At 41.8% G+C, this 25417-nt stretch overlaps 1 protein-coding gene across 22 annotated transcripts in view; it reads right to left on the reverse strand.

Moving 5' to 3' along the window:
• Positions 1 to 25417, reverse strand: part of LOC133267099 (poly(rC)-binding protein 3-like) — a 498414-nt gene that overhangs the window by 14593 nt on the left and 458404 nt on the right. For 10 of the 22 annotated variants that reach the window (XM_061449056.1, XM_061449057.1, XM_061449044.1 and 7 more), the window contains 7 exons: positions 24318 to 24449; positions 19368 to 19496; positions 17248 to 17391; positions 13099 to 13155; positions 12543 to 12618; positions 10650 to 10702; positions 2898 to 3067 (listed from right to left, as the gene is read on the reverse strand). In XM_061449056.1, coding sequence (XP_061305040.1) covers positions 2898 to 3067; positions 10650 to 10702; positions 12543 to 12618; positions 13099 to 13155; positions 17248 to 17391; positions 19368 to 19496; positions 24318 to 24449 — 761 coding nt within the window. Of the gene's footprint in view, positions 1 to 929; positions 1672 to 2169; positions 2424 to 2897; positions 3068 to 10649; positions 10703 to 12542; positions 12619 to 13098; positions 13156 to 17247; positions 17392 to 19367; positions 19497 to 24317; positions 24450 to 25417 lie in introns of those variants that run through there. The other 12 variants (XM_061449060.1, XM_061449050.1, XM_061449058.1 and 9 more) reach the window with 10 other exon arrangements.

The raw sequence follows: 25417 nt of genomic DNA on the forward strand, positions 1-25417 counted from the left end.
TGAAGCCCTGTACTTTATGAACATATGCACATCCTGCATTACCCAAACCTGGTGAAAGGAATAAAGCTTGAGTGTGGCTTTGACGGTCCTGTTAGCTCTGTGGATGAACCTCATCAACATGGTAGTAAATAAACATCTTCAGGAAACTGCTCTTCAACAAGGAGCAAGTGCTGCTGGCTACAATTCGTTTATAGTCCAAAGTCAAATATTACACAGGAAACCTTCTTAATAAAAGCTAGAAGATGGAATTGGATAATGAAAATCCAGTTACTACAGTGGAGAGCAGTTAAGAGACAGAAGATTTTACAGGAAAAAAAGACACTTCTACTGCAAACAAGCTAACACACAGTCTACTCATACAGAGGTCAGCGCTCAGGTAATAATACAGAATCAAAACAATACTTTAGAAAGATTTAAATCTCTGTCTTGATATTATATCAATGAATATATATATAATTTAGAGTATATTATGTACATATTCGACACCAGATTGCAATAAAAAATCTTGAAACAATTTGATAAATTACTCTATAGATGGCAACTTTGGTTGGAGGATAGTTTAAAGATACACACAGAATGTTTTAGGAATACAGTGGATAGATATTTTTTAATATCCTATGCTGCTGTGAGACATTGATCTATGCAGAAATACTCGCCCTGAAAACCAAATCCATGAGAATGACAGAACTTGTAGGGGAGATTAAAAAAACCCACCTTACCCTGAATACTTATATGGCTTTTATTTGTTATAATTCATGTTTTGACATACCAGACTATACCTCGGGCAGTCTAGGTACTGTCCTCAGCTCTTCCCCAACACTATGTCATGCCAGCATCTTTAAAAGAGGGCAGTACTTGTGGCAGGCTTAGGACTGACAAACACTAAAATTGGCCCCCAGCAGTGCTGCCTCTGAGAAACCTGCCCAAGCACCTAAACTCCAGCTAGAGCAGAGCTCCCTCTTGCCTGCATGTTTCTTGGTTCTTGCTCCAATGTGACTGTGAACTAGCACTGCTACTGTGGTAGCACCTAACTGGGCAGGAATTTCTCTTGTGAAAGGAGAAATCTGGAACAGTGTCACTTAAAATAAATAAAGCCACCTTAATGTCCTATGGTACCTTAGAGCTTAATTTATTATACATTACTTTAAGAGTCTTCATTTACAAATGAAGTCACTTCATCTAAATACAATTTCAACACATGGTACATAATAATATATGATAGTAACAAATGATTTCTAGCTAGAAGTTCAACAGGAAGAAAATACTTTGTTTCTGGTTTCACAGGGTATATAGATAGAGTATCCATGGTATATGACTGCTGAGAAGTTTTCTTCTTTGCAAAAGTATATTAAAAGACCTCATATATATATCCCATTCCATCGAAAGAATCATTAAACAGTAATAAACAGAAGTGTGAGAGTTCACAGGGTTTTCTAAAGTGAGTCAAACAGGTTTGTTCACTAGAGTTTCTGTCTCTGGTGAGCAGCTCAATGCAACTCCATTAATAAGTGCATTATATTATTTGCATGCTTTAGCTGTCTTGAAGATCTTAAATTGTTATCTTCTGAGGTCCAGATGCATGCCATATGGTGTTTGTGCAACTAAAAATGAAGGGGTCTATTCTCGTCTCGATGTGTGGGGAATCCCTGAACACCAAGAGAAGAACATATCCTTAAGGGTTAAAGGAGGGAACACATTTTTATTTGATTACAGGGCTTATGGAAGTGACTTATATTTGCTACAAAGAATATAAATCAAAAGAGCTGTAGGTTGTTTTAGGATTCTGGAAATGGCTTATCTTAGGCTTCACGACGCCACCCTCTGTATAGCTTTCCCTAGGAAACTACTTTCAAACTTAATTATAGAAAGTAGTATTTTTGTTTGCTGTAACACAGAACTTCACAAACATCCTTTACCTCCATTAAGACATTTACAGTGGCTCGCAGTTGTGCACAGAACTAGGCTGGAGAGGAGGCTGGACCATAGGAGGCTGTAGACCTGTTATGACTACAGCCCCCCATATAAATCATATACTTTCTATTACCTTAAGAGCAAACATAGTCAAACATAAAGCTTGATTCATATCACAGTATTTTGGGGGTAAAAAATGAAAAAAAAAAAAAGGCAATAAAAACCAGATACTCTCCTGCCCACAACATGTTGCCTCGGTCTAACATTTACAAGTACCTCTATGAGACAGCACTATATTATGCATTGCACGTTCTCATAATAATTGCAAATAAAGGTGGTATCAATTTCAATAGTTTTCTAAATAATCATATCAAACTGATAGAGACTTAAGCCATCTCAATGGCTTAGCTAAACAGTCAGTGCTTTCATTCATTCTGGCATCAAGAAGTAAAGCAGCAGAGTCTCACCCCATCTCAATAGGGAATCCTTTCTACAAATTTGTGATGCTGTCTCTGAAAAAATAAATTCCATTCCTCTTTAGCAACCAAATGTCAGTGCGATATCAACGCTGAGTGGCAATTTCCAGCAAGAAAATTAAATCTGTGTTGCAATCTGTTTCACTATATTTGCCACTTAGGACAGTAAAATGGATCTGTGAGAAGTCTTTTCTTCTAAGGAATCTGTGATTGTAATTTCGTTTCATTTATCCACCTGTATTTTAGGTAGATGCTAGTATGAATATTCAGATTTTTCAGCTTTTGTCATTCAGTATGTACTCGGAATTGCACCAGATTAAGCTCCTTTCCAAATAAACCAACAGCAAACAGTTTCTAATGATACAGGCTTTACAAATCATTAGGAATTGAGTAATACTATGCAAAGTGGACACTGCAAAGCAACTTTCTAGATCTATCCAGGACAGACATTTGCTGGAGAGCAGACAGAGCAATCTCGCAGAAGCATCATCACTTACAAAGCAAACTTACCTTGCATTAATGAGGTACTGTGCTAAGCTGATGTTTGCAGGGGATCCTGTGATTGTAACTTGTCGTTCTGCGGAGCCTTCTGTGGCATTAGCAATCTTGATCTGCGCTCCTGACATCTGCCTGATTTCATTTATCTTACTGCCTTGTCTGCCAATAATGCAGCCTATTAACTGGAGCGGGACAAAGACTGAGATTAGTGCCACAGACACAAGCAAAAACCACTAAACTGCAATTTGTAGTATTGCTAACAACATGGTTATGAAAAATTCAGTATCAAAACAGAAGATTTTTGCTGTGCTGTTTGGAAGGAATAACTAACACAGTCTATTGGTTCTATGGTCATATGTCCTTACATCAAGTTTCAGTGCTACATGGTTATCAACTCAATACTGGGCTATTTTGCTATGATGTTCCATGGCAGACAATGACAGCGTGCCCATGGTGCTGACAAATACAAAATACAACCCAGTCTGACTTGCCAGTGGCAGCAGCAAGCCAAGAGCTGCAGCTTGAAGTAGGCTGAGCATCAAAAGCTGCCACCATGCAGCTCTGCACCCTCCCGACACACTGCTAGTCCTGGACAGATGTCCCTGGGCACACATGGTCCTCTCTTGGCCAGGTACTACTCTATTAATATCAGTGGGATTTACAGCTCTGCAATTGCGGGTAGAAGCAGCCACAGGAAGAGACAGAAATTTTTCTGTGTTCCTTTAGAGAAACTTACCAAAATGCCTATTTTGTGAATAAAACTGAGCCTGAGCTCTGTGTGTGTGTCCCTAGATCCCTCAATTATTTTAGTAAAATGCCTTTGGTGTTATCTTCAAATAGCAGTGTTTTAGATGCTTTTTGGCAGAGTCAAAGGTTTTTGGAAGCTGTGTGCATGACCTCGAGGCAGGGTTTAGCAGCACACATAACTTCAGCTTGGGTAAGGGAATGTGACTGATAGCTGTGGCAGGGCGTTGCTACCTCCAGCACAGGCAACAAGAGCAAGTGGGCACCAAGCCATAAGCTGAGGCTCAGTTGTTTTAACTTATGTAAGGGTGAAGAGGGTGATTTGTGTTAAGGAAGGGTGGGTGCTGAGAAGGTCAGCAATGGCCAGAATGGGCAGAAAATGGGAACCTTGCTCTACAGGTCTGTTGACATTGGGATGAGATTGCCAGTTTGGCAGAAGGATGTGACAAGATGCAAAGGCTGCCTTCCCCTCCCACTCTTCCCGCTGCTTCAGGCCCTGACATACTGACCTTTCTGGTACTGTAGTACTTGGAGTATCTTGCCAGAAACACATTCACATTGTCCAAATATCACGAGAAGAACCCCTTTCCCCCAGTGTAATTCTTTCTTCATGCTCAAGGACAAGCAGAAAGCCAAAACGGGTACTCCGGTAGCCGAAACAGAGACCAAGCACAAGAGGAGCACCCATGAGGGAGGAAAACGGGGTTCCAGGAAACACAAAGGATTTCCCACTGTTCAAACAGGAGGGCCTCGCTGATCTCCCTGTCCTTATCCCAAGGACCTGTCTTAATGTGTGACTGCACACATCAGTGCAGAGGAGTTATGTGAGCTTCACCAGCAAGCCCCTAGCCTGTCCCTGTGTGTACATGAATGTGCCTGCATACGCTACGTGTCAGCGGCACAAGGAGCTTTGTGCATCTGCTTCCTACACCTCACTGGCATGCACAGTCCATAGGTAGCGAGGGTGAAGCAGGAGAGCAGAGCGCTCAAAGTCCACGTGGAGAAGGCACTTGTCAGGTCACTCAGGAGGCTGCCACTTGTATGTGCTGGGGGTCTTCCAATGAGGCTTGTAACCCACATGGGGCAGCACAAAGAATCTGCAATGTCCTCACTGACTCTGAGTTAAGCAGCAAGGATTCAGCCCAGACCAGTCAAGGATATTGGTGATGCAAGCTTCTGGGAGAGAGGTTTGGTAACCTTCAGTCTGAAGCTCAAAGTTATCCTCTGCTGCCGGAACAATGGGATGCTTCAACATGCTCTGCAAGCTGTGACACAGCTCATGCAGAATAAACTTCCTCCTTTGCAATGCAGGAAGGACAGTAGTGCTGGGGTGCCTGGGCCCTCTCTGGGGTGCCTTTCCCATTGTGAATTACACTGAAATGTGTGTAGTATCTGACTGTTAAAGGACTGGAACTATGTTTTCATCTACAAAGTTTTACCCGATCAGGCCATGGACATTTGATTTTACATAAAAACACCTGTCCCGCCTTGTGCTGAGATGAAGCTATGTTAAGTTGCATCCAAACACGTATCTCTTCAAGACTGCCCTTTCTAATGCCACCAGCTGCCCCCCGTTCCTGACATTGTTCTATATCTGGCCATTTCACATGATTCGGCATTATTTTTGATGCTCACCTGCTTGCTCAACATAAGTGAGCCTCACTCTCACATGCAGAGTGAATCAAGAGGAAAACAAGCGATAAAGCTGCCCCATGTAAGACAGGAGCCAAACCTACTATGGACTATACCAAGCCTACTATGCACTGTAGTATAATACATATGCTATAAGTATATATGTACACTATATATAATATGCACATACATACAAACACACGAACAGAATACGTGTATGTATATGCATATATATTTTAACACTCTGACTATGGCAGTAGCACATGCTTACAAAAAAAAGATGGAAGCAATGTGAGGTATAAAACTAAGTTTCCACTGGTATCCCAAATTCCCACCTAAACCTTACAGACTACCTGAGCAACAGCTTGTACCTCTGCCTTTATGCTCTAGTAGAAGGCATCCCTGCCTATGGCAGGGGGTTGGAACTGGATGATCTTTAAGGTCCCTTCCAACTGAAACCATTCTACTATCCTATAAAGGTCTACTGTGATCTGTCCCACCTCAAACTCTTGCTGCTGGTAGTCTCTCCCAATATGCTATCTCTGGTTCAGGTCCCTCTCTTCAATTTTTCTTTCTTCATCATAATACAAATGCTAAATATATGTGTATTTTCCACATAATGCTAAAGTCACTAACAGAGCCTAATAGTAACAGCTTTCTTTTAGGTATTTTCTCCTGGCTTGATCCTCTCTGCATTATGTCTGTGCTGCACTGGGAGCAACCAGAGTTTTAGGCTTTATTATCCAAGTCCAGTGGTGCAGAGTACTGCTTGTCACAGGAAGTGGCACGGAGCTCACTTTCATTTTAACTACTCGTAAAATAATCAGATTCCTTCCTTATAATGAATGTACTGTTGGTAAAAAGGGTCAAGGAATTAGTCTGTGCAGCTTGGTATCTGCTGTCAGGAGCAGAGAGGTTGACCATACTTGTATATAGGTACATGTGGGTCCCCTTGGCTCCCCGCTGCCAACTCAGCACAAGTCCATTGGCTTTGGCAAAGCCTTTTCATTAGTTGAGTAAGCAGATGCTCGACATGAAGAAGAATCTTCAATTGCTCTTCATAAAGACATAGGCTTTCTCAGTTCCAGGTAAGGGAAGAAACGCTGGGTATGATTACAGCTCTTTACAAGACTTACTGTGGTGCCTGCAAAGAGATGTTTCAATACTGTGCCTCTTAAAACCAGTAACAACAATAATAAACTTCACTTTCCTTGCCAGGATAATGCAAAATTTGGACTACAATAATTTCACAGGCTTTGCAAGAATGCAGATAGAAAACTGGGAAAACATGCTCAGAAATGAGCCTTTTTATTACCTGCTTTGTAACCCAAATGACTCTGCAGATTTGTATGTCCCATCCTGCTCCCTCAAGTGAGAGGTGGTTCTGGGGGGTAATTACTTTTAATGCTAAGTAGTGTCTTGTCACACAAGTGGAATCACTTTGCTTCTGATGGATATTAAGTCTACTGATTCTTGAACTCATCTGAAAAGGTCTGCTTAATGAATCAAATGCCATTTTCTTAGATTAAGGGGGGACAAAAATGAGGCCATGTGCAAACATATAAAATGGTATTTTTTTTAATAACATATCCCCTTAAACATTCTTCATTGACAGAATGTGGTTAAGTCTGTATTTTTGCTCTGTGCGTTATTTCTCTGTTACATGGGAGGCTCTCAGTAGTAAGGTAAATTTGTTGAGGTTGAATCCACAGGTCCCTTGCCTTCGGTAGAAGTGCTTTGACTTAAACTACTGCAGGGCCTCTGCCAGCACGTCTTGTGTGGATTATTAAGGCTTTGCCTAACCTTACCCCCTCTCAAATGGCTGGGAAGTTTTTGAGCTGGGGTGGACTTAGCCAGCAGCTTAGTTTTACAAAAGCAGGGCATTTGTTCTCAGGACTTCTCTGGAAGAGGGCTGCAGGGAGGTTGAGGTGCACTTCTTCTGCATGGTCTATGTGGTGCGTGGCCACGGATAGGGTCAGATGCTGCCCTTATGTTCTCCTTAAGGGCTGATTCTCCCCACTGCAGGCTATGGATCTGGGCTCTGCAAAGATGGGAGCTCATTCCCCTCAAGTGACAGCTGGTGGAAGAGGCAGTGATACACAGATCTCCCGGATTATCTGGTGGAGCTGATGCTAGATTTCACTGTGGGCTGTTCCAAGAGCACTCTGCACATGTGGGTCCCCCTCTGTTATTTACAGGGAAGTACTCCTGGCTCCCTGGGGAAATAAAGGCAGTTCTTCAGTATGCCATGTCCAACTCGGATGGATTGTCATTTCTGCTTCTTTGGAGTACTAAACAGATTTATAGCTTTCTTAAAATGCTCTCGGTGCTTTCTGAGGGGGAAGCCGTTTCCCTGTCACTCACCTCTGCCTGTCTCTCCCACACATATGCAAAATAAGGATAATTTTTAATGGAACAGACTTTTTTCATTATTTATTTGTTCATTTATTCTCAGTGGGCATTTGGGGAACTGGATCATGAAGTCTTAAGATATCTGCCATCTGTGCTCAATCAGCTACACTCAGGGACACCATCCTTCCTGCTCCCTTAAGGACCCCGCCAACTGTTAATGTTATTTTATTCTGGGATTTATGTGAAACACACATTGTGTAACCTAGGCAGCAGCGGAAGGCCAGACAAGCTCTCAGCAAGGAAAGAAAGGCAACTAAATGCCCCATAACAGGTTTTGACAAGGAAAAAGAAATACCAGATAAAGATCAAAGTGACTTCTGAGAGGGACCTGGAGAAAACATCCTCTCTGTTATCTTTTTAGAGATACCCAAAAGTTATGAGAAAAGCCAGAAAGGCAAATCTTCTGAACCCAGTATTTGGAAAGGAAGCCTCAGCTTTTAGCATGTGGAAAATAACTTTCTAAAAAACGCATCTTTTGTTCTTCAGCATCTCTTTGTTATTGAGCAATAGGTTACTTGCAGTTATCAGCACACTGTATGAAGACAGCAAGATGATGTTGTTACAGGAATTACTAATAACAGAACAAAAAAAAATCTGTCACTGCCTTTAATGACAGAAAGAGTAAGGAAAACTTTACTGCGAAGCTATGCAAATTACACATGGCCATTAATATCTCCTTCCTGTAGAGTAGGCTAAAGTCTGAGCTCCTTAGTCTCTTTATATCTTCTTTTGCTCCATCAGATTCTTCCTGAGGCTTTGGCTTTACATGTTTATCATTAGCTTGGTTTAAAAAAATAAGTATAGCACATGTGTATATTCCTAACATCTCTGACAGCTGCAGAGCATGTAGATACTTGCTAGTCTCATGCTCTTCTTTGTGCTGGACTTTTGTACACATAAGCACATATGATAAGAAAACCAGGGGACTTAATGCAGCAGTGGGGATCTCTGGAGCTGGGGCAGCCATAGGGCTGTACCACAGCCCCATGTTAGGGCCTGCAGCTTCCTTTACTTTCAACGAGATAAATAATCACCATACCACACTGCCTGTATGTGTATCAAAACCGGGACTAGAAGCTTATCAGGAAAGCAAAGTCAAACTACCCATGCAGGCTTTGCTGCACAAGTGCTGTTGCCTCTCCCATCCTGACCTCCCTCTATGCACAGCATCTATGCAGAGCACACACGAAACACAGGTGCTGGCACCTTCTTACTCTGCTTCTTTGCCTCATGTCTCTCTGCTTCCCTCACCTCATCATTTTTGGCACTGCTGCAGCGGTGATGGGGCTGCAGGAACCCTGGTATGAACAGTTATGCTGTCAGACCCCAGGGATGGTACCTTCTTGCTGCAGCAGCCTAAAGATAGGCTGGGAGGGCACTGCTGACAGCCTGGAGCACAGGCAGAGTGGACACCTCAGGGAGACATGCAAGGAAACTGCAAAATTCCCAAGCAGCCTCTGATGCCCGGCAGGAGATGAGAGCCCTTTCTTCCCTCTAAGCCAGCACTGCAGCACTGGGTGCACACACGTGGGCAGCACTAAAGCCTTTTGGTCATGTAATACATGCCTTGACAACACAGAAACACCAGAACTCCCTTTTATCACCTGTAGAGCCCCTGCAGGCTGTTTCTAACCTGAACACCATTTTGGCCTTGGTTTTGCTCCTTTAGCAACAACTGCAAGACACACACTGCACAGCCAGAAAAAACCTTCTATTAGAAACAATGCATGGATGTGTGTTTGCTTTACAGATGCTGAGCCAGGGCATTTCATACCTCCTGGATGAGTAACTGATGGGGTTTTTAATTTTCTACTACACTACAAGGCCAGCTTCCTCTTTCTCTGCTATAAACCCTGAAAGAAGCGAAGTCAGAAGAGTGACCTTGGATTTATACTGGTGATGGCAAGAACAACATCTTCCTGAAAGTGAGATTAAAAAACTTGCACTGTAAGGATAAATAGGGTGCTCCCATAAAATTCTCAACATACAGTAAATTGGGTTGTAAAGCAGGTACTGATAAATCAGCAGGGCACCTTTTAAGTAACAGAAACCTTACGAAATCACAGCACTCACACCTTTGCTCTTTGCTATTCTGCGTCTTTTTCTTACTGTAAATCATTGCCACTGAGTTTAATAGTGCTTACACAACATTGTAAGCATCTCTTCAGTAATATAATTGTTATTTGTGATCCTGTTCATGCTTGAAAGCTTTTTTTACTGGAGGGGAAATCTTCCATTTTTCAATTGACCCATTTGTAATGGAAAAATGAGTCATGTTCCCCCCCCCCCGCAATGAAAGTGAATAAAACAGGGAGGTATTTTGAGTAGCTGTTTTAAGATTCAGCATCATATTTTGCTCATGGAGACTGGGTTTGCCGATCCCAGCCAGTCAGAGTTGCTGGAGCACGAATGTTTTCAGCCCCTGTTTTTCAAACAAACCCCTTATATTGCACATTTCTGTAAGTGAATAAGCCTTTTTTTCTCAGGAAAACTGCTGTCTCAGACAAGTGCAGGGTGCAGCAGAGACTGTCACAGCACAAGCTGCTGTGGTGCAGGCTCTGCACCCCTCGGCACTGAGGACCAACACACAGCACACGAGGCTGCACATTTCTCCACCGCCTTTAGCCCTTCTGCTAAGACCACCCATGTTAGTGCCACCTGAGAGATGGATTTTGATAACTCTTCTAAGACCACTGTAAGCAGGGGCAGCCACACTTTAACAAAGCCAGTGAAGCATCACCACAGACCTAAACCAGCAGCGCTGCATACCTGACATGACATGGGACAGTCACTTCTGCTGCCCTATCCAGCATTTCACTGATCCCTAATATCCCCTCCCCAACAGACTAAATGCTGTACAGTTTATTCTGGGGACCATAATAATCATATTAGATATAGCCAAAGATGAGAGGTTTCCCCTCCCAGTGGCAGAGGAGCGAGAGAAGAGAAAGCGATACTGACTATTGGTCCACTTACATCATTGGGAATAGTAAGTTCATGGGAACTGGTTGGAGTAGTGGCATCCAGTCCTATTCAGGGGACAGAGGGAAAATGTTACGCCAGTTTGCAAGAAGGGCAAGACACAACAAATGATATTTTAAAGGAGGAAACATACAGAAAGAAGGGGAGAAAAAAAAGAAAGGAGCAAAGAAAAACAGAACTGCTAGTGAAACAGAAAAGAAAGCAACAGATGCAAAACTCGGAGGGCTGCACTAATTTTAAATGAGTCCTATTTCAGTTAACCTTTAACCCACCAAAGCAACAAATGTCACATGAGATTCCACAGGGTCATAAAAAGCTACTAGAAAACAAAGGGTTTTCCCTAAAAACAGTCTCTGAAGCTTGTTGTAGACACATCAATTGATAAACTCATGAATTGCTGAAATTGCACCTGTCTACCAGGAGTTCCAGAATACCAAAAATGAAAGTCAAATGAACAATTAACAGAACAAAATACATAGGTATGAAAAAGAAAAAAATAATAAATGAAGGATGAGGAAGTTAACCTAGGGAAACTTGGGAATTATACGTGGGATTAGTTGCTGAAGGAATGTTGGGAAGGGGAATTTTTAAAGGGAAATGTACAGAATACTCTAAGCAGCGAAATACTCCAAGCTGCATACATTTGTTTTTAAATTGGGTAGACAAAAGGAAAATGGTCAGGAAATACAGAATTACTGCTCTAACACACAGTAACGTTACACAAACGTACATGTCACAAATATAAGCAGGAAAAGATTAAGGAGCAGCATGTTAATGACAAGAATAAGGAAAACATAAAGCTAGGAAAGGCAATTTAGTATTACTTGTAGGTATTTTATCCCATACATCATGAAGAAATGAAAGTATATTTTGGATCTTATGTCTCCTTGTCTAATTTTCTCTTTTTTTGGGGTGTATTACTATTATTATTGTTATTATTGTCATTGGCATCATTATTATCTGTAAAGACATACCCAAAATACTAATTTCCAACCAGAAAAGATGGGAAACAAGTATTCTGACAAAAAAGGGACTTGCCTACATTTTACTTACATTTACATTCAATTAAGGGTTGCATACGCTTGTTTTACATTAAATATAAACCAATGAAGTTACTCACAGAATTTGATATATGTGATAAAATGTTATTTGCCATACAAAGCATGTACCAGTACATATGTACTTCTGTTTTATGAAGATTTAGATGCCAAGCATGTATGTAGCAAAGTACAGTAAAAAAGATCTATTGCAGGATTAACTGACTTCTCGCTCTTGAATCAAGAATTCAGCTTCAGCTTTAATAAGTAAGTATGGACCAAATCTGCAGTCCTTAATTTACTGAACTTCCATTGCATTTTGTAGCTATATATACATATGTAGTAGGCACTTTTGCCAGCAGTGATGATTACAGATGCTCTTAAGATATTTGGCTCTACAAGGAAATGAGTTTCAGTGTGCCATAATTTCTTTAATCAGTATTTCTGCACCACAATTGCATACTGTTTTCCTTTGTTTTTCCTTCTTTCTAAACCATGTCACCGAACTGGAAATTTGAGAAGATGCAGACCCAGGAACTTCACTCAGGATCAACTGGTACATACTGCATGGTCCATAATAACTTTACAAGGACTGAAGAAAAGAAACTCGGGGCTTTTAGCCAATGGCACAAACGAAGCGGCTTTGATTAAGAAATGTAACAAACAAAGCACGTTTTAGTAATGATGAGAGGAACTGTAAAAGAGGTACGGGAGGGAAGAAGAGAGATTAATGTGCAAAAACAGAAGGATTGCTGGTCATTGACCACATTTATAATTAAAATGATGTAATGACCACGGGAAACAAAGCTGTTAAGAAGAAGGACATCCCCAGGGGGTCATGGGTACGTACCAGGGAAACCAGGGGTGGTCTGCCCAAGGGGAGTAAAGGGGGGATGCTGCATAGCCAACTGGTGAAGCTTGGTCAACTGCAGGGCAGGATGGGAAATTAGAACTAACCAATCAAATGGAATTATTTCAGAGCAGAGAAACCATCTTACATGTTCTAAAACTGGATTAATTAAAATTATATTGAAAAAAAAGTTTAAACATTCAGTCTAATCTACTGTAGAGAAAAATAAAACCCAAACTGGTTATAAATGACATCTCTACTGTTATTACATGTAATGGCTATTGTTAATATAAACTAATAATTGTAGAATTACATATTAAAAGAACTCAAATATATCACATGCAAAAAAGACCAAGATATCTGTCATTTGTTCCTGGGCCATTGTACTTTCTGCCAATTATTAAACAAGGTAAGAGATGCAGCTGAGCTAACACTTTGCTATACAGTATGTCATTCAGGAAGGGTGCCCTTAGGCCGTGTCTTTATTGCTAACTGTAGAAAGCAAATGTTGCCCAGAACAAATAAGAGGGAGAGGAACAGAAAGGGAGTAATTTACATGTGCTGGACTCACGTCTGGATGAGGGATGGCATACTGCCCCTGAATCGTGAATGCCTGAAAAGAACAAGCACAGTGAAGACACAGGTCAGTGAGGAGGGACAAGCAGTGTTCCTGCTCTCATCAGAAAAGCTCCTCCTGGCTCCCAAGGCAAATACCACCCACTTCGCTTTCAGTGCTGAATGAATCTTAATTGTCTTGTGCTGCTTGATGACACTTGGCACTACAGAAAAGTCTCTGCCAGGCTGCCTGCGCACTCCTTGCAAGCCGGGGATGCCAAGTGCTGCTGCAAGATGACCTTGGTCCTTAGGACCTCTCTCACCTCCAGCTCTATCAGCCAGAAGCAGAGCTGGGGACACTTCAGGGATTGAGGAGCATGGGGGTGGCCACTTCCCCTCCTTGCTGCCCCATTCACCAAGTGCCACTGATGCATGCACAGGGCGATGCTGATGCAGCAAGGGGAGCAGCAAGGATGGGGCAGACCTGCCAGGGGGATGCCTGCCCTGGCATCCAACTCCTGACTGCTGTGTGCATGGCCACATGCCAGCTAGCTCTGGGCTACCTCATCTGGCTAGGACAGCCATAGGTGCCAAGTGCCAGCAAACATGTGCCCCGGTGCATCCCACAGTGAGCACACATGTGGGATGGCAGCCTGTCCTGCAGTGCCTGGGCATCAGGCCAGCACGCCTCTTTGGAGATAGGGGCATGATGGAGACACCCAGAGTGGTGGTCTTATCTCCCACAAGAAGCCAAATATCCTCTCTCCAAATCCAACCTCTCTGCACAAGAGCAGTACAAGGGCTATAGTTTCTGTCATGCCTGGCACCAGTTAGCACAGCCCTTCGTCTCTCCTGCTGGCTCTGTAATGGCCTACAAAAGAACAACTATAGAGAGTTTGTAATTTTCAATTATATCCTGTAGGGCTTTTCTGAAAGGAATGGCATGTCAGAAAATGTTTAATGTGCTTGTGCTTAGACAGGCAGGAAAGCAGAAGGACAAATTATAACATATAAATATTTGTAGTGGGAGAATTATAAACGGGAACAGAGCTGATTAGCTTAGTTTGTAAAGCGCTTATTTGACAAAAGGCCTCTTAGAAAGTAATGAATCCTTGCAAATGATAAAACAATTCATTTAATGGAGTTCAGATATTAAAACTTTAATGCCTCAACTGCTTGATGCACATTTCTGCAGCAGAATTTCCCTTCTCGGGAAGAAACATTTCATTTAGTTTTTAAATTAGTTACAAAGCAAGGCTGCAATCCTGCAAACATTATGCACATGAGCAGTTTTCAGGCAGCAGTGTGTGTCACTGGGTGCAAGGGGATGCTCATGGGCAAACACACATGACAAGAAAAGGTTCCAGTCCACCAAAACAGGTGATCACTGGTGTCAGTGGGTCTTAAGCAAGGACATATTCAAGGAAGTAAAGCGTGTGTTTAAGTGTTTTACAAATGAGGACAACCTCAAGGAGATGTTACGCTGCTTTGCTGAGCGGAGCCTCTGTGCAAAGCCAAGCACAAGAGCACCTTCAGGAAGGTTACAGATGGAAATGGTGCTAAAGCAGAGCTTAGGTCCATGAGCAAACAGTGGGTTTTGTCTCTGAGCCTCTATGCTGGATCACAAGTCTCCTTTCTCATCCTGGCTTTACTTCAAACCCAGCTGAGAGAACACCTTTGATATCTCTGCCCAAGGAAGCTGTGGCTGCCCCATCCCTGGCAGCGCTCAAGGCCAGACTGGATGTGGTTTTGAGAACCTGGTCTAGTGGAAGGTATCCCTGCCTATGGCAGGGGGCTGGAACTAGATAACCTTAAGGTCTTTTCCAACTCAAACCATTTTACAACTCTATGACATGGGTGCTTCTCAAGCAGTGGTTTGCAAAACAGCAAGAAGCCACCCCCAAAAAATCACTAGTGAATCTAATAGAAGGCACCCCTTTCCTTATCATTCCTCTCTCTTCCACGTATGCATATACAAGGAAGCAAACAAACTGGAGAAGTAACAAAAATGAACATTCAGTGCTCAGATCTTTTTTTGGTTGTCAGTGAAAACCATAAAAGCAGCATGGACAAGATGGGTCTTGAATTTTCTTTCCCAGTTAAAAAAAAGGCAAAAAAAGCTCTTCATTTCTTAGGCTCTCAAAGGTCATTTGATTGATTTAGGTTGAGAAAAACTATCTTGGACTGCTTTACCGCTTTGGCAGAGGAACTGTGCCCTTCTGTAGCTGAGGCATATTAAGTACAAGTAGCCTGGTAGAGACTACCGAGACATCCATACTGTAATGTTTCACTAGGGACATGAGCACAGGTCGGCTTCCATCAATGCCAAGGGCAACTCTCCTACTGACGTACTGACATTAGTAACAGCAGGAATGACCTGGGCTACAAATCTTCCTCCATTTAAACCATAAAACTACTATGAGACATAAAGCAAGTTGTACCCTGTGAATACCCATCTAAACAGTAATGTAGCACAGTCAGTAGAAACTTCCCATTTGTTTCCATCAGGCAGGAGTGCTGGATTTATTTAATGTTTTTCTTTAACCAATACTGGGAAGGGGCAGAGCAGGACAGGACAGTGCTCAGCTTCATTTTAGTTCCACCATTTAATACAGTATCAAAGAAGCACAAGAGAATTAAAAGCAATACTTCAAGCAGAAGAAGCTCATATTGTTAAGGAAAACTAGAAATTTGCTAGTGTTCCTTGATATGCAAGCATTAAACAACCCAAAACCACTTTCAAGATAGCCATGATGTACTTTAGAATTGAACCAAAAGGTTGGATGGAATTAACACTGCTGATAAAATTCTATTTTCAGTATCACTTTCCACTTATGAAACCTGGGTGTCTTTCCATATTGATGTCCAAACACATCTCAACCGTTTTGTTTAAAACGTGCGCTTAGTCAGAGCACACAAAATTTAAAAGCATACAGGAAGTGTCTGTCTCTTACACTCTCTCCCACATCAAGAAGGTTGTGTTAGAAAAGTGAGAACACTGTTTTAACTGATAAAACTGAACATGACAAGAACTATTAGCCCTTAAAATAGGACACTTTCCATTATTTATACAAACTGCTCAGAGCACTCTAGCAAACAGTTTCAATACTTCTGAGTAATCATATACATAGATGTCTTTGAAGGTAGTGGCAATTACAATACTGGTAACGTAGGCTGCTGCATATATAAACACACATATTTCTTAAAGGAAAGCACTGCAGTGTAAATGGAGTGAATTATTCTAAACTTTTAGTCATAAACCAATTTCTGGCAAATTATTTTACATTTCAACTTGAGTCACTAAGGAGACAGATTTCTTATTTTGGAAACAGCTAAGAGTGGTAGGCTTGAACACCAGATACTGAAAGCTACTACATCCAGATTACAAATATGTGGATATACATCACAACATATAATTACAGAATAGGAGATAAACTCTGAGACAAAATTCAGAGGAAGCTCATTACAAGGGCCTGTCAGAAGCAATGGTGCTTTGGCATATGCTTGAGATGTGCAGGAGCTTCCTTACCCTGACTCATACAGCTTAAGATGAAGGGTGAATCAGCAAAACTTCATAATATAAAACAGAAACAGGAATGCCATTCTTGTGTTATCATACAAGTGCTGCACACTGTGGTTAGGAAGGTCCACACTCGCATGTATGCAGTTCATGTCACCTCAGAGACCCAATTGCTACTTGCTCTTGGGGGACCGTGAGCAGCAAAAATTGTGTGCGTAACTTTTTACTGCAAAGAGCACTATTTGGTCCTAAAAGCTATGAAAGCTATGAGAGAAGAATTACGCCTTTCATCAGCAGAGGTACCCTGCTGCTTGATCATCTATGAAAAGTGACAAAATTGCCTATACTGTTAGTGGAGGTGCAAATTAAGGGTGAAAAAAACAACCCCTACAATAAGCAGTTTTGTCCTACTCAGGGAGCACATGATTTGGACACATCTCAATTCAAACAAGGCCAAACTTTTCTTAATTAGAGAAGCTAATTTTAAATCTTGATAAAATACCAGTCAGCACAATTTTGCGTCAAGTTTGCAGTGCAGTGTTCTCCTTTCCTGCAAACGGCAAGCACACAGAGTAGACAAAGCACATCAATACTATACCAGGCAAGAAAGAGTAAAAGTTGAAAACTAACAGGCGCTGGCTGAGGTTGGGCCAAGACGGTGTGGTTTCCAGCTGAAGCCAAAATGGTGTCTGCTCTTACCTGGCCACCTGCAAAAATGATAGGTGCAGAGGCAGGTTTGGGACGGTAGGGGATGGTGGCACCTTTGGGTGGGGACTGCAAACAAAAACACAGAGCAATCAAAATGCAGAATGAAACAGAGCTCGTATTAAAAATATCACTCCTTTTCTTGGACACCTCAGACAACAGGCATGCAGCTAACCCTACCCACCCAACTCTGCCCTCCACCCCATCAGCCTAAAAGCAAGCCAAAAGCCACTTGTCTGGGCTTTGAGGGAAACATGGGCATAATTATGAACTTTGTCAATGGTTTGGAAGAGTCTGGCCTGTGTTATTACTTTGTTAACACAGAACACATCTCCTGCTTATCGAACTTCCCTACACTGATACAGTTCAAGGTTTCTTGTTTTAACAATTCAATGACCAGCCTCATCCTGCCTTTCATATGACTGAGCTGGCAGGTTGGAGAGAAACCTTCCTGGCTTCAGCAGAAGCACTAACCATGGTCTTTGTCATCATGAAAAAGAGTTTTTCCCTGTAGTCCGAGACAAGGACCCAAAGGGAAAACCCCTCACCAAGGCTAACTTCCTCCTCATAAATAAAGCAGGAGCATGTGTGTGTAAAAAAGGCTTCAAGCTGTCTGTGCAACACCTAGCAGAACGGTGCCCTGATTTCAATGCATTAGCTACAACTAAAGAAGGTACAATATCACTTCCATTAGTTAATATTATATAATGAGCTCTTTCATGTCAATGAAAGTGTTTGTTGTCAATTTAACCACATGCAGCAAATTTAAGCACATTCATTTTCTTGAGCATTTGAAGCAGCAAAGTGTAGTTAAGCCAGTGCTGTCTCAGTGCTGCCTGTGATTTGCCTAATGGTAAAATAAGGTACTTCTTATGTCAAAACTAGTTATTTAACAAGTGGTTCTACCTGTGGGAAAACTGGACTGTATCTCTCTGCTTTTGAGAAGTGGCTTCTCTCGAGAAACTCAAGGAACTTGGACAACAGAATACACTCTGTATTCACAAAGCTGGTAACTGTTGCCATCATGTACTCCATGTCTAACAAACCGAAATTATTTCTTAATATTACCCTTCTGCTCTCTTGCATTTTTATATCCTTCATCACAGTATTTCAGTAAAAACTGAAGCAAGAGTCACTTTTCCCCAATAAAACACTAAGGATTTATTAGTTTTTGTGCTTTCATTTGCATTAGGCTGTATGACATTTTGATGCAAAGGCTGTCTGTCATTTTGATGCATTGCATACTTCTGAACAGTCAACAGCTGTAGTGCTGTTCCAAACACTCCACTGTCTCTCCACTCTTTAAAGAGTAACAGAACAGTAGGGTATCAGAGATCATCATGAGACAGCCTCGACTAGATTTAGGTAAAAACCCAGCCCAAACAAAAAAAAAAAAAAAACAGAAAATTTTCCAGCAGAAACTGTGATAAAAGCAGAGATGTTTCAAGTTCCTTCTCAAAAATTATGGTTATTAGGTCAAGATATTTAATTTTGATTTGCTTAATTTTTTTTTCTAATTCCTATTCAACTTAATCAGTTGAGAAATGTACTTTCGTACTTGCACGAAATTATGGGCATTTTCAGCGAGGATTAAAATGCCCAGATTTTTCTAAAAATTACTATTGTATCATTTAATCTAACTGCTAAAAAATTGCAGTCAAAATGAAGTCTCCTGGCCTTAATGCAATGACCTGACCCAAAGGAAGAAAAAACCCCTAAATTACATTAGTCGAAATTATTTCTATTTAAAACTAGACCTAGTTGTTTTCTGCCCTGTTCTGCATCAGAATAATTCTGCTTTTCTCTTAGAATGGGCTGCAGCTCCATCCTGGAATTGGTTTATTGTTTGACAGCCCTGGTCTTTGATCGCTAAACCCTACTGCGAGAGTCTCTCAAACAGCAGGAAGGGCACAGTCTAACAGAGTCCTCTTGAAATCCCTGTTATGGGAAGGGTAGGCAGCAGCACTGGGGAAGCCCAGGGCAATTGAACATTAATGTGTTTGAGCATCTCCACGCGAGAGGCGATACACCAAGGCCTCACTTACCTCCAGCATAACCACGCATATTTGCTTCACACACTGGATAATGGCATCAGGAGTGCCTGAGATAGTCACTGCACGCTCTGTTGAGTTCGGCAACATGTCCCCTGCGACCTGCACCTGTGCTCCTGTGGACTTGAGGAGAGACAAAGCACAGAGAGCGTCACCATCGGGCAGGGAACAGCACCCCTCCAAAGCCTGATGTGATGGAGGGGATGCACCTCCAAACTTTCAATCTTTTCTTTGCTGGATATGTGATAACGTATGTATGTCAACTCATGCCCAGACAGCATAATTGGGGTCTGGCAGGACATGGATTTGCCTGCTCAAGGCAATCTGCAAACACTCCTGTCCTAAGAAGATTAGTCCCCAGTAGCTGCTAATGAATCAAACTGTGACCTGGATTTCATGACAAGTCTTTTAACCCTCTCAAAGACAGGCAGTTGCAATGCTGACTAAAACATGGAAAAGGTGAAACCAAGAATTTTTCAACAATTAAAAAAAAACAAAAAAAGAAAAAAGTTAAAAAATGCTGACAACCAAAGAAGTCCTGCTAATCCAATGAGCTGCAGATAAATGGCTCTTTAATCCACTGACGGCTGACTTGTGTACCTAGGTGAAATCTGGGGCTGTCTTATCTCTGCTGTACCTCAGGATGGTACAGAAGCACTTCTAAATTATAGAGTTGATTAAACATAGGCACATTATCAACTTTTAGCTCATGAATGAAGTCAAGGAAGCAATGAGCCAGTTTTGTTTTCTCTTTTTATAAAATTTGATCTTGTCACTAATGTATCTTTGTTAACCAAAAGAAACCAACCCCCAAAACCAAAGAAAGAAAAAAATAACATGAGGCTAAAACAATCCCTGGCACTATTTCACAAGCATCCTGGAAGACCTTTTCTGTCAATAGAGAAACCCTGGGCATTTAGTACTGAGTTAGCACTTTCATGTATTCCAAACAAAATACATTCCTGACTGTTACTGCAATGCAATTATTTTGGGCTTCTAAAAAACCCTGTATTTTCAGCAATCATCAACTTTATGTCAGACAGCAAGGAGTTAATTTGTTCTCCTGCTGGTTACATACAACACATGCTATTCTTCTTTCCAAAGACTGATTAAATTACTGATTGCATCTTCTGTTCACTAGTGCTGTTTAAGGCCAGAATATCAATTCCTTGCTCTATAATAGGCTTTGGAATTTCACCATAATTTGATCAATCAGTCATGCTTTTCTTTTCTTTGTAAGCTTATCTTGAAAACAGTTCTGCAACCCTACAAGTTACTCCTGGGTACATGACTGAACACAAAAGACCATCCCTCATGCTGCCGCTGCTCAGTGTTACATGACGATGAAATTAGACCACATCTCTGGATGCTCCTTTTTCTTTTTTTGTTTGCTTGTATTTGCTGTTTAAAGCACAGTTCTAGGTATCTGTACATCTAGCACAAAATACTCTACCAAATACAGTGGTCATTTATGCATTTGCTTCCGGTGCCAATCTTGTTTATTCTTTGACTTTGGTCACACGTCAGCAATGAGAAAACGAGTAATATTTTGTCTGTTACCCTTACGCTGAAGAAAATGTGTAGTGTGATTTCTTGGTACCCTAGCCTTATCAAAACACCTTGTTGTCCAGACACTGTGTACTTCCTTGTACTAGACTAGTAGGTAATTGCTTCTGAAACTACGCTCACCAGAATAATCCCTTCAGTCATTTATTTAATGCACACAGACCAACAGACCAATCTCACCTTTAAAAACTGTCCCAAAAAGCACTCAGTACTCTGGATGAGGTAACTGATATATAAAATCCAAAGTATCAACAGCTGTAAAACAAAGAGCTAAACACTTACCAGCACATGGCTCATACTCACGCCTGCTCCAATTTTAACACAACTAAGAAATCAGCTGCATTTCTGCTGCCTGACAGATCTCCTGGACTCCTAAGAGATCTGGAGGATCAAGAGAAATCATGTCTCATGGCTGAGGCCACCTCTGACCATGTGCTCTGACAGTAGTTCTGCCTTCTCCAGTGGCAAGGCTTTAGCCTGTCTTTGCCTGCTGCCTGCCAGGGCTGGAGCATCAGCTGCAGGGTAAGCTTGCTGACTCACCCTGACATGAACTCCTGAAAAGACTGGCTGTCCTGTGGCCATTCAGAATCTGAGCCAGGAATGCCCTGTGTGAAAGGTAAAGTGTACACCTTCCTTCCACCCAGGAAATCCACTTCAGCAAACAAGTTCTTCTCCCTTCTACACTGAGTTGCTGACAAAGGTTTTTTGGGATTAAAGAAAAAAAAAAAAAAGGGTCATAGAAAACCTGTCTGCACAAAAATAATGTTTTCTTCCTCTCAAGTGTCATCAAGCGACTCCTTCCCCACACATCTCAAAAGCTGCTTTTGGCTGGGATAGAGTTAAGAAAGCATAACCAGGACAGCTGACCCACACTAGCCAAAGGGATATTCTATACCACAAAACATTATACCCAGTATATAAACTGGGGGGGGGGAGGGGTTAGCTGGAAGGGGCTGTTTTACTGCTTGGGGCTGGGCTGGGTACCAGTCAGTGGGTGGTAAGCAATTGCGTTGTGCATCACTGCTTTTTACTGTTGTTTTAGTTTCTCTCTCTCTCTTTCCCTTTTCATTGCTTTTATTAGTAGTAGTATTGTATTGCACCTTATTTTAATTATCAAACTGTTCGTATCTCAACCCACAGGTTTTAGCTTTTTTCCAGTTCTCCTCCCCATCCCACTGGGATGGTTGGGTGTGAGCAAGTGCGTGGTGATAAGTTCCCAGCTAGGGTTAAACCATGACAACTACTAAGAAGCACAGCTCCTGGACTCTTTGATGAAAAATAAAGTAAGGGCATTCCAAGAAAAAAAGCCAACTGATTTGTTACTGCCTTTTACTTGCAGGTCTCAGTAAGCACAGAGACCCCTTCAAACAGCAGGGCACTTTGTTGTTTTTCTGTGAGTTTACAGCAGACAACCTGTGCACGTTTACATAAACACATCCCACAAAGTCAGATGCACACGGAGGAACATGTTGTTTACTTGGCAACAAAAACTCTGGAACAGCTTTTGGCAGCTCTGTCAGCTAATGGAAGCACTACATGCTTCTTTTACTTCCCTGCAGGCAAGGAGAGAAAAGGCCCTTTCAGTAGTGGCCAGATCCTGAAAGGTGAAGATAAGCCTTCAGAGGGAATCTTGTTAAAAAAAAACTCCCAGGGAAATCAAATGTGAATCCAAATGAAATAATTTGGATGAACTTGAAAGTCAACAAGGATGAGACCCCTAACCATCCTTTATAATCATCTTTCCTTCCAAGGCTGCCATAAACTAGTATTTCATAGCAAATGCCACTCATATAATTTTGATAAAGTATTTTTCACTCCTTCTTGACACCTGATTGAATTTTCTTTGATAGAAAATCATCTGGCAACTTTTCTGTATATTTTTTTTATGTCCTGGTTTAAGCCCAGCCAGTAACTCAGAACCATGTAGCCGCTCACTCACTTCCCCCTTCTTCCCCCACCCTGCTCCCGGAGGGATGGGGAGAAGAATCAAAAGAATGTAACTCCCATGGGCTGAGATAAGAACAGTCCAGTAACTAAGGTATAACACAAACCACTGCTGCTGCCACCTATAATAATAAGGATAAGGGAAATAACAAGGGGAGATAATACAACCGCTCACCACCCGCCAACCAATACTCAGCCTGACCCAAGCAGTGATCTAGCTCTTCAAGGTAACTGCCCCCATTTTATATAGTGGGCATGACGTGCTGTGGTATGGAATACCTCTTTGGCTAGTTTGGGTGAGGTGTCCTGGCTCTTCTTTCTCCTGGCTTCCCCGCCTCCCTGGCAGAGCATGAGACTCAGAAAGTCCTTGGTCAGAGTAAACACGACTTAGCAACAACTAAAATCATTGGTGTTATCAGCATTGTTCCCAGGCTGAAAGTCAAAACCACAGCACTGCAACAGCTACTAAGAAGGAGAAAAATGACTGCTACTGCTGAACCCAGGACAAAATGAAATGTAAAAGCTCAATAAAACCTACTGTATTGAAGCTACATTTAAGATAAAGAAAAGGAAGTTTCAGTTTGGTAGAGCCTGTCAAGAGCTTTTGTTTTGATACAGTCAAACAAACAAAAAAAAAAGATCAGCATGTTATTTTGTTATTCAACACCTCATCCCATGTTGGAATGAAAATATATTTAAAAAGAATACTGTCACTGTTTCCAGAATAAAAATTCATTCTGAAATGTCCTATTCAGATTTTCTCTACATAACCGAGCATGTACCTAATCTCCTTGTTTGACTAATTGCAAACACTGGATCCTTGGCTTGGCATGTGCTATGTTGTTACAGTCATGGATGGAAGAATTAAACCTGGCACTATATGGTAATTTTTTGGAGGAAAAAGTGGCTGCTAGCGCAGCACATTGAATGATACCTTTAGATAAAGGTCAGGATTAAAAACAATCAGTATATTTGGAATACATGAAATACATGAAACCTGTGACACAGTGAGATTAGGGAGCTAGGGAGAAACAGGAAAGGAGCATGAAAGTAAAATGCTACTTGTGCCTTTCTCTGGCTGCAAGGGTGGTAACTGATTTGGAAATGGCTGCAGCACTCTGACTTGGGAATCCCCTGAGTACTGGTGGGGAAGGGGCTGTGCCTGAAGAAAATCTTGACAAGCATTGCTGTCACTAACCTGTCTCTTTGCATCAAAGGCTAATACGTTGTAAAGCTGTTGTTTATTTCACACACGGTCTTACCCTCAAGGAAAGTACAAGTGTACAGCTGTGCTTCCCCCAGAGCAAGGCTTTTCCAGGCTTTTCGCTCAGAACACGCTTATGTCTGTGCGATGAGCAAAGTGCAGTGGATGATGCACTAGGCTGGCAAGATGTCATGCTAGCCAGTGTCCACAGCAGACATCTCAAGACTTACCTCCCTGATTTCTTTGATTTTGGAACCTCCTTTTCCTATAAGGGATCCACACTGACTTGCCGGGACGACGAGCCGCAGTGTTACAGGCGGTTTGCTTGTCACTGTGCTGTTTGTCATTGAAGCGTTTATGTCCTGTAATCACAACGTCGGTGAGAATTAGCAGAGGATTTGTCATTCCTGGTAAGCACTGAAGGGCTCAGAGCAAAAGCCTGGGCTGTTTCTGGAGACCTGGGGAGCCTGCAACCATTTGCAGTTTGTTTCTGTTTCAGGTAAAGCTGCTGGCTCTGCTGGCGATATGCCTTAAGCACGAACCACACAAGCAGCCTGTGCCAGAGGAGCCCTTCTGCTGTCTGCCATTGCAGGTCCACACTGTGGGACCTGAGGACAGCCTCTGAGGCAAGGCTAGGAGGGGGAGGTGGTATTTGTCATTAGACCACTCAAAGCAGATGGAAAAGACAGAGGCTTTTGAGTTCACAGGCCTCCCCAGTCCCAATTTGGTCTCTTTTCCACCATCTCAATTAGAACATATATACTATATGATAAGTTTCAGGCAATTTCTTGTCAGATTCAATACAAAGAAAAAAGGTTAAAAAAGGGAACGACAAAGAATCTGTGAATAATCTGAAGCAGAGAAAATCTGATTGTAATGATGAATATTTTGCTGCCCTCCTCCACTTCCCACCCCACCCTCCCCAGTTTAATTTCTCTTTTGTAGCAGATCCACAAGCGTTTGTAGTGCTACATATTTTCTAAAATCTTCTTCCATCTCAGCTCTATAACCAGAGTACAGAGATCAGCAGAACAGCAATTGCCTGTATCCAGGTAATGTATCCTATATCCCTGTATCTCATTATTCAATATTTATGAGACCTATAAGTTTTCATGAGCATTTCAATATGCTACTTGTTGCAAGGTGTACATTGTTCTAAGTCTATTTTGTTTGTTGAAAATCTTCTAGGCAAGACAAACCAATCCCTCTACAATCTTCAATACAGAGGAAAAGATAAAGCTTATGTTTCCGCTGATTGATGGGATGCTGTTGAGAACACTTAGGATCACAAAAAGAGCCACAAGCTGCATGATGCCTGCCCAAGAAGTTG

The sequence above is a fragment of the Pezoporus flaviventris genome, unplaced genomic scaffold (genome assembly GCF_033815535.1).
Source record: "Pezoporus flaviventris isolate CSIRO_AGI_PZ_B2104156 unplaced genomic scaffold, CSIRO_AGI_Pfla_v1 ptg000007l, whole genome shotgun sequence".
Classification (NCBI taxonomy): domain Eukaryota; kingdom Metazoa; phylum Chordata; class Aves; order Psittaciformes; family Psittacidae; genus Pezoporus; species Pezoporus flaviventris.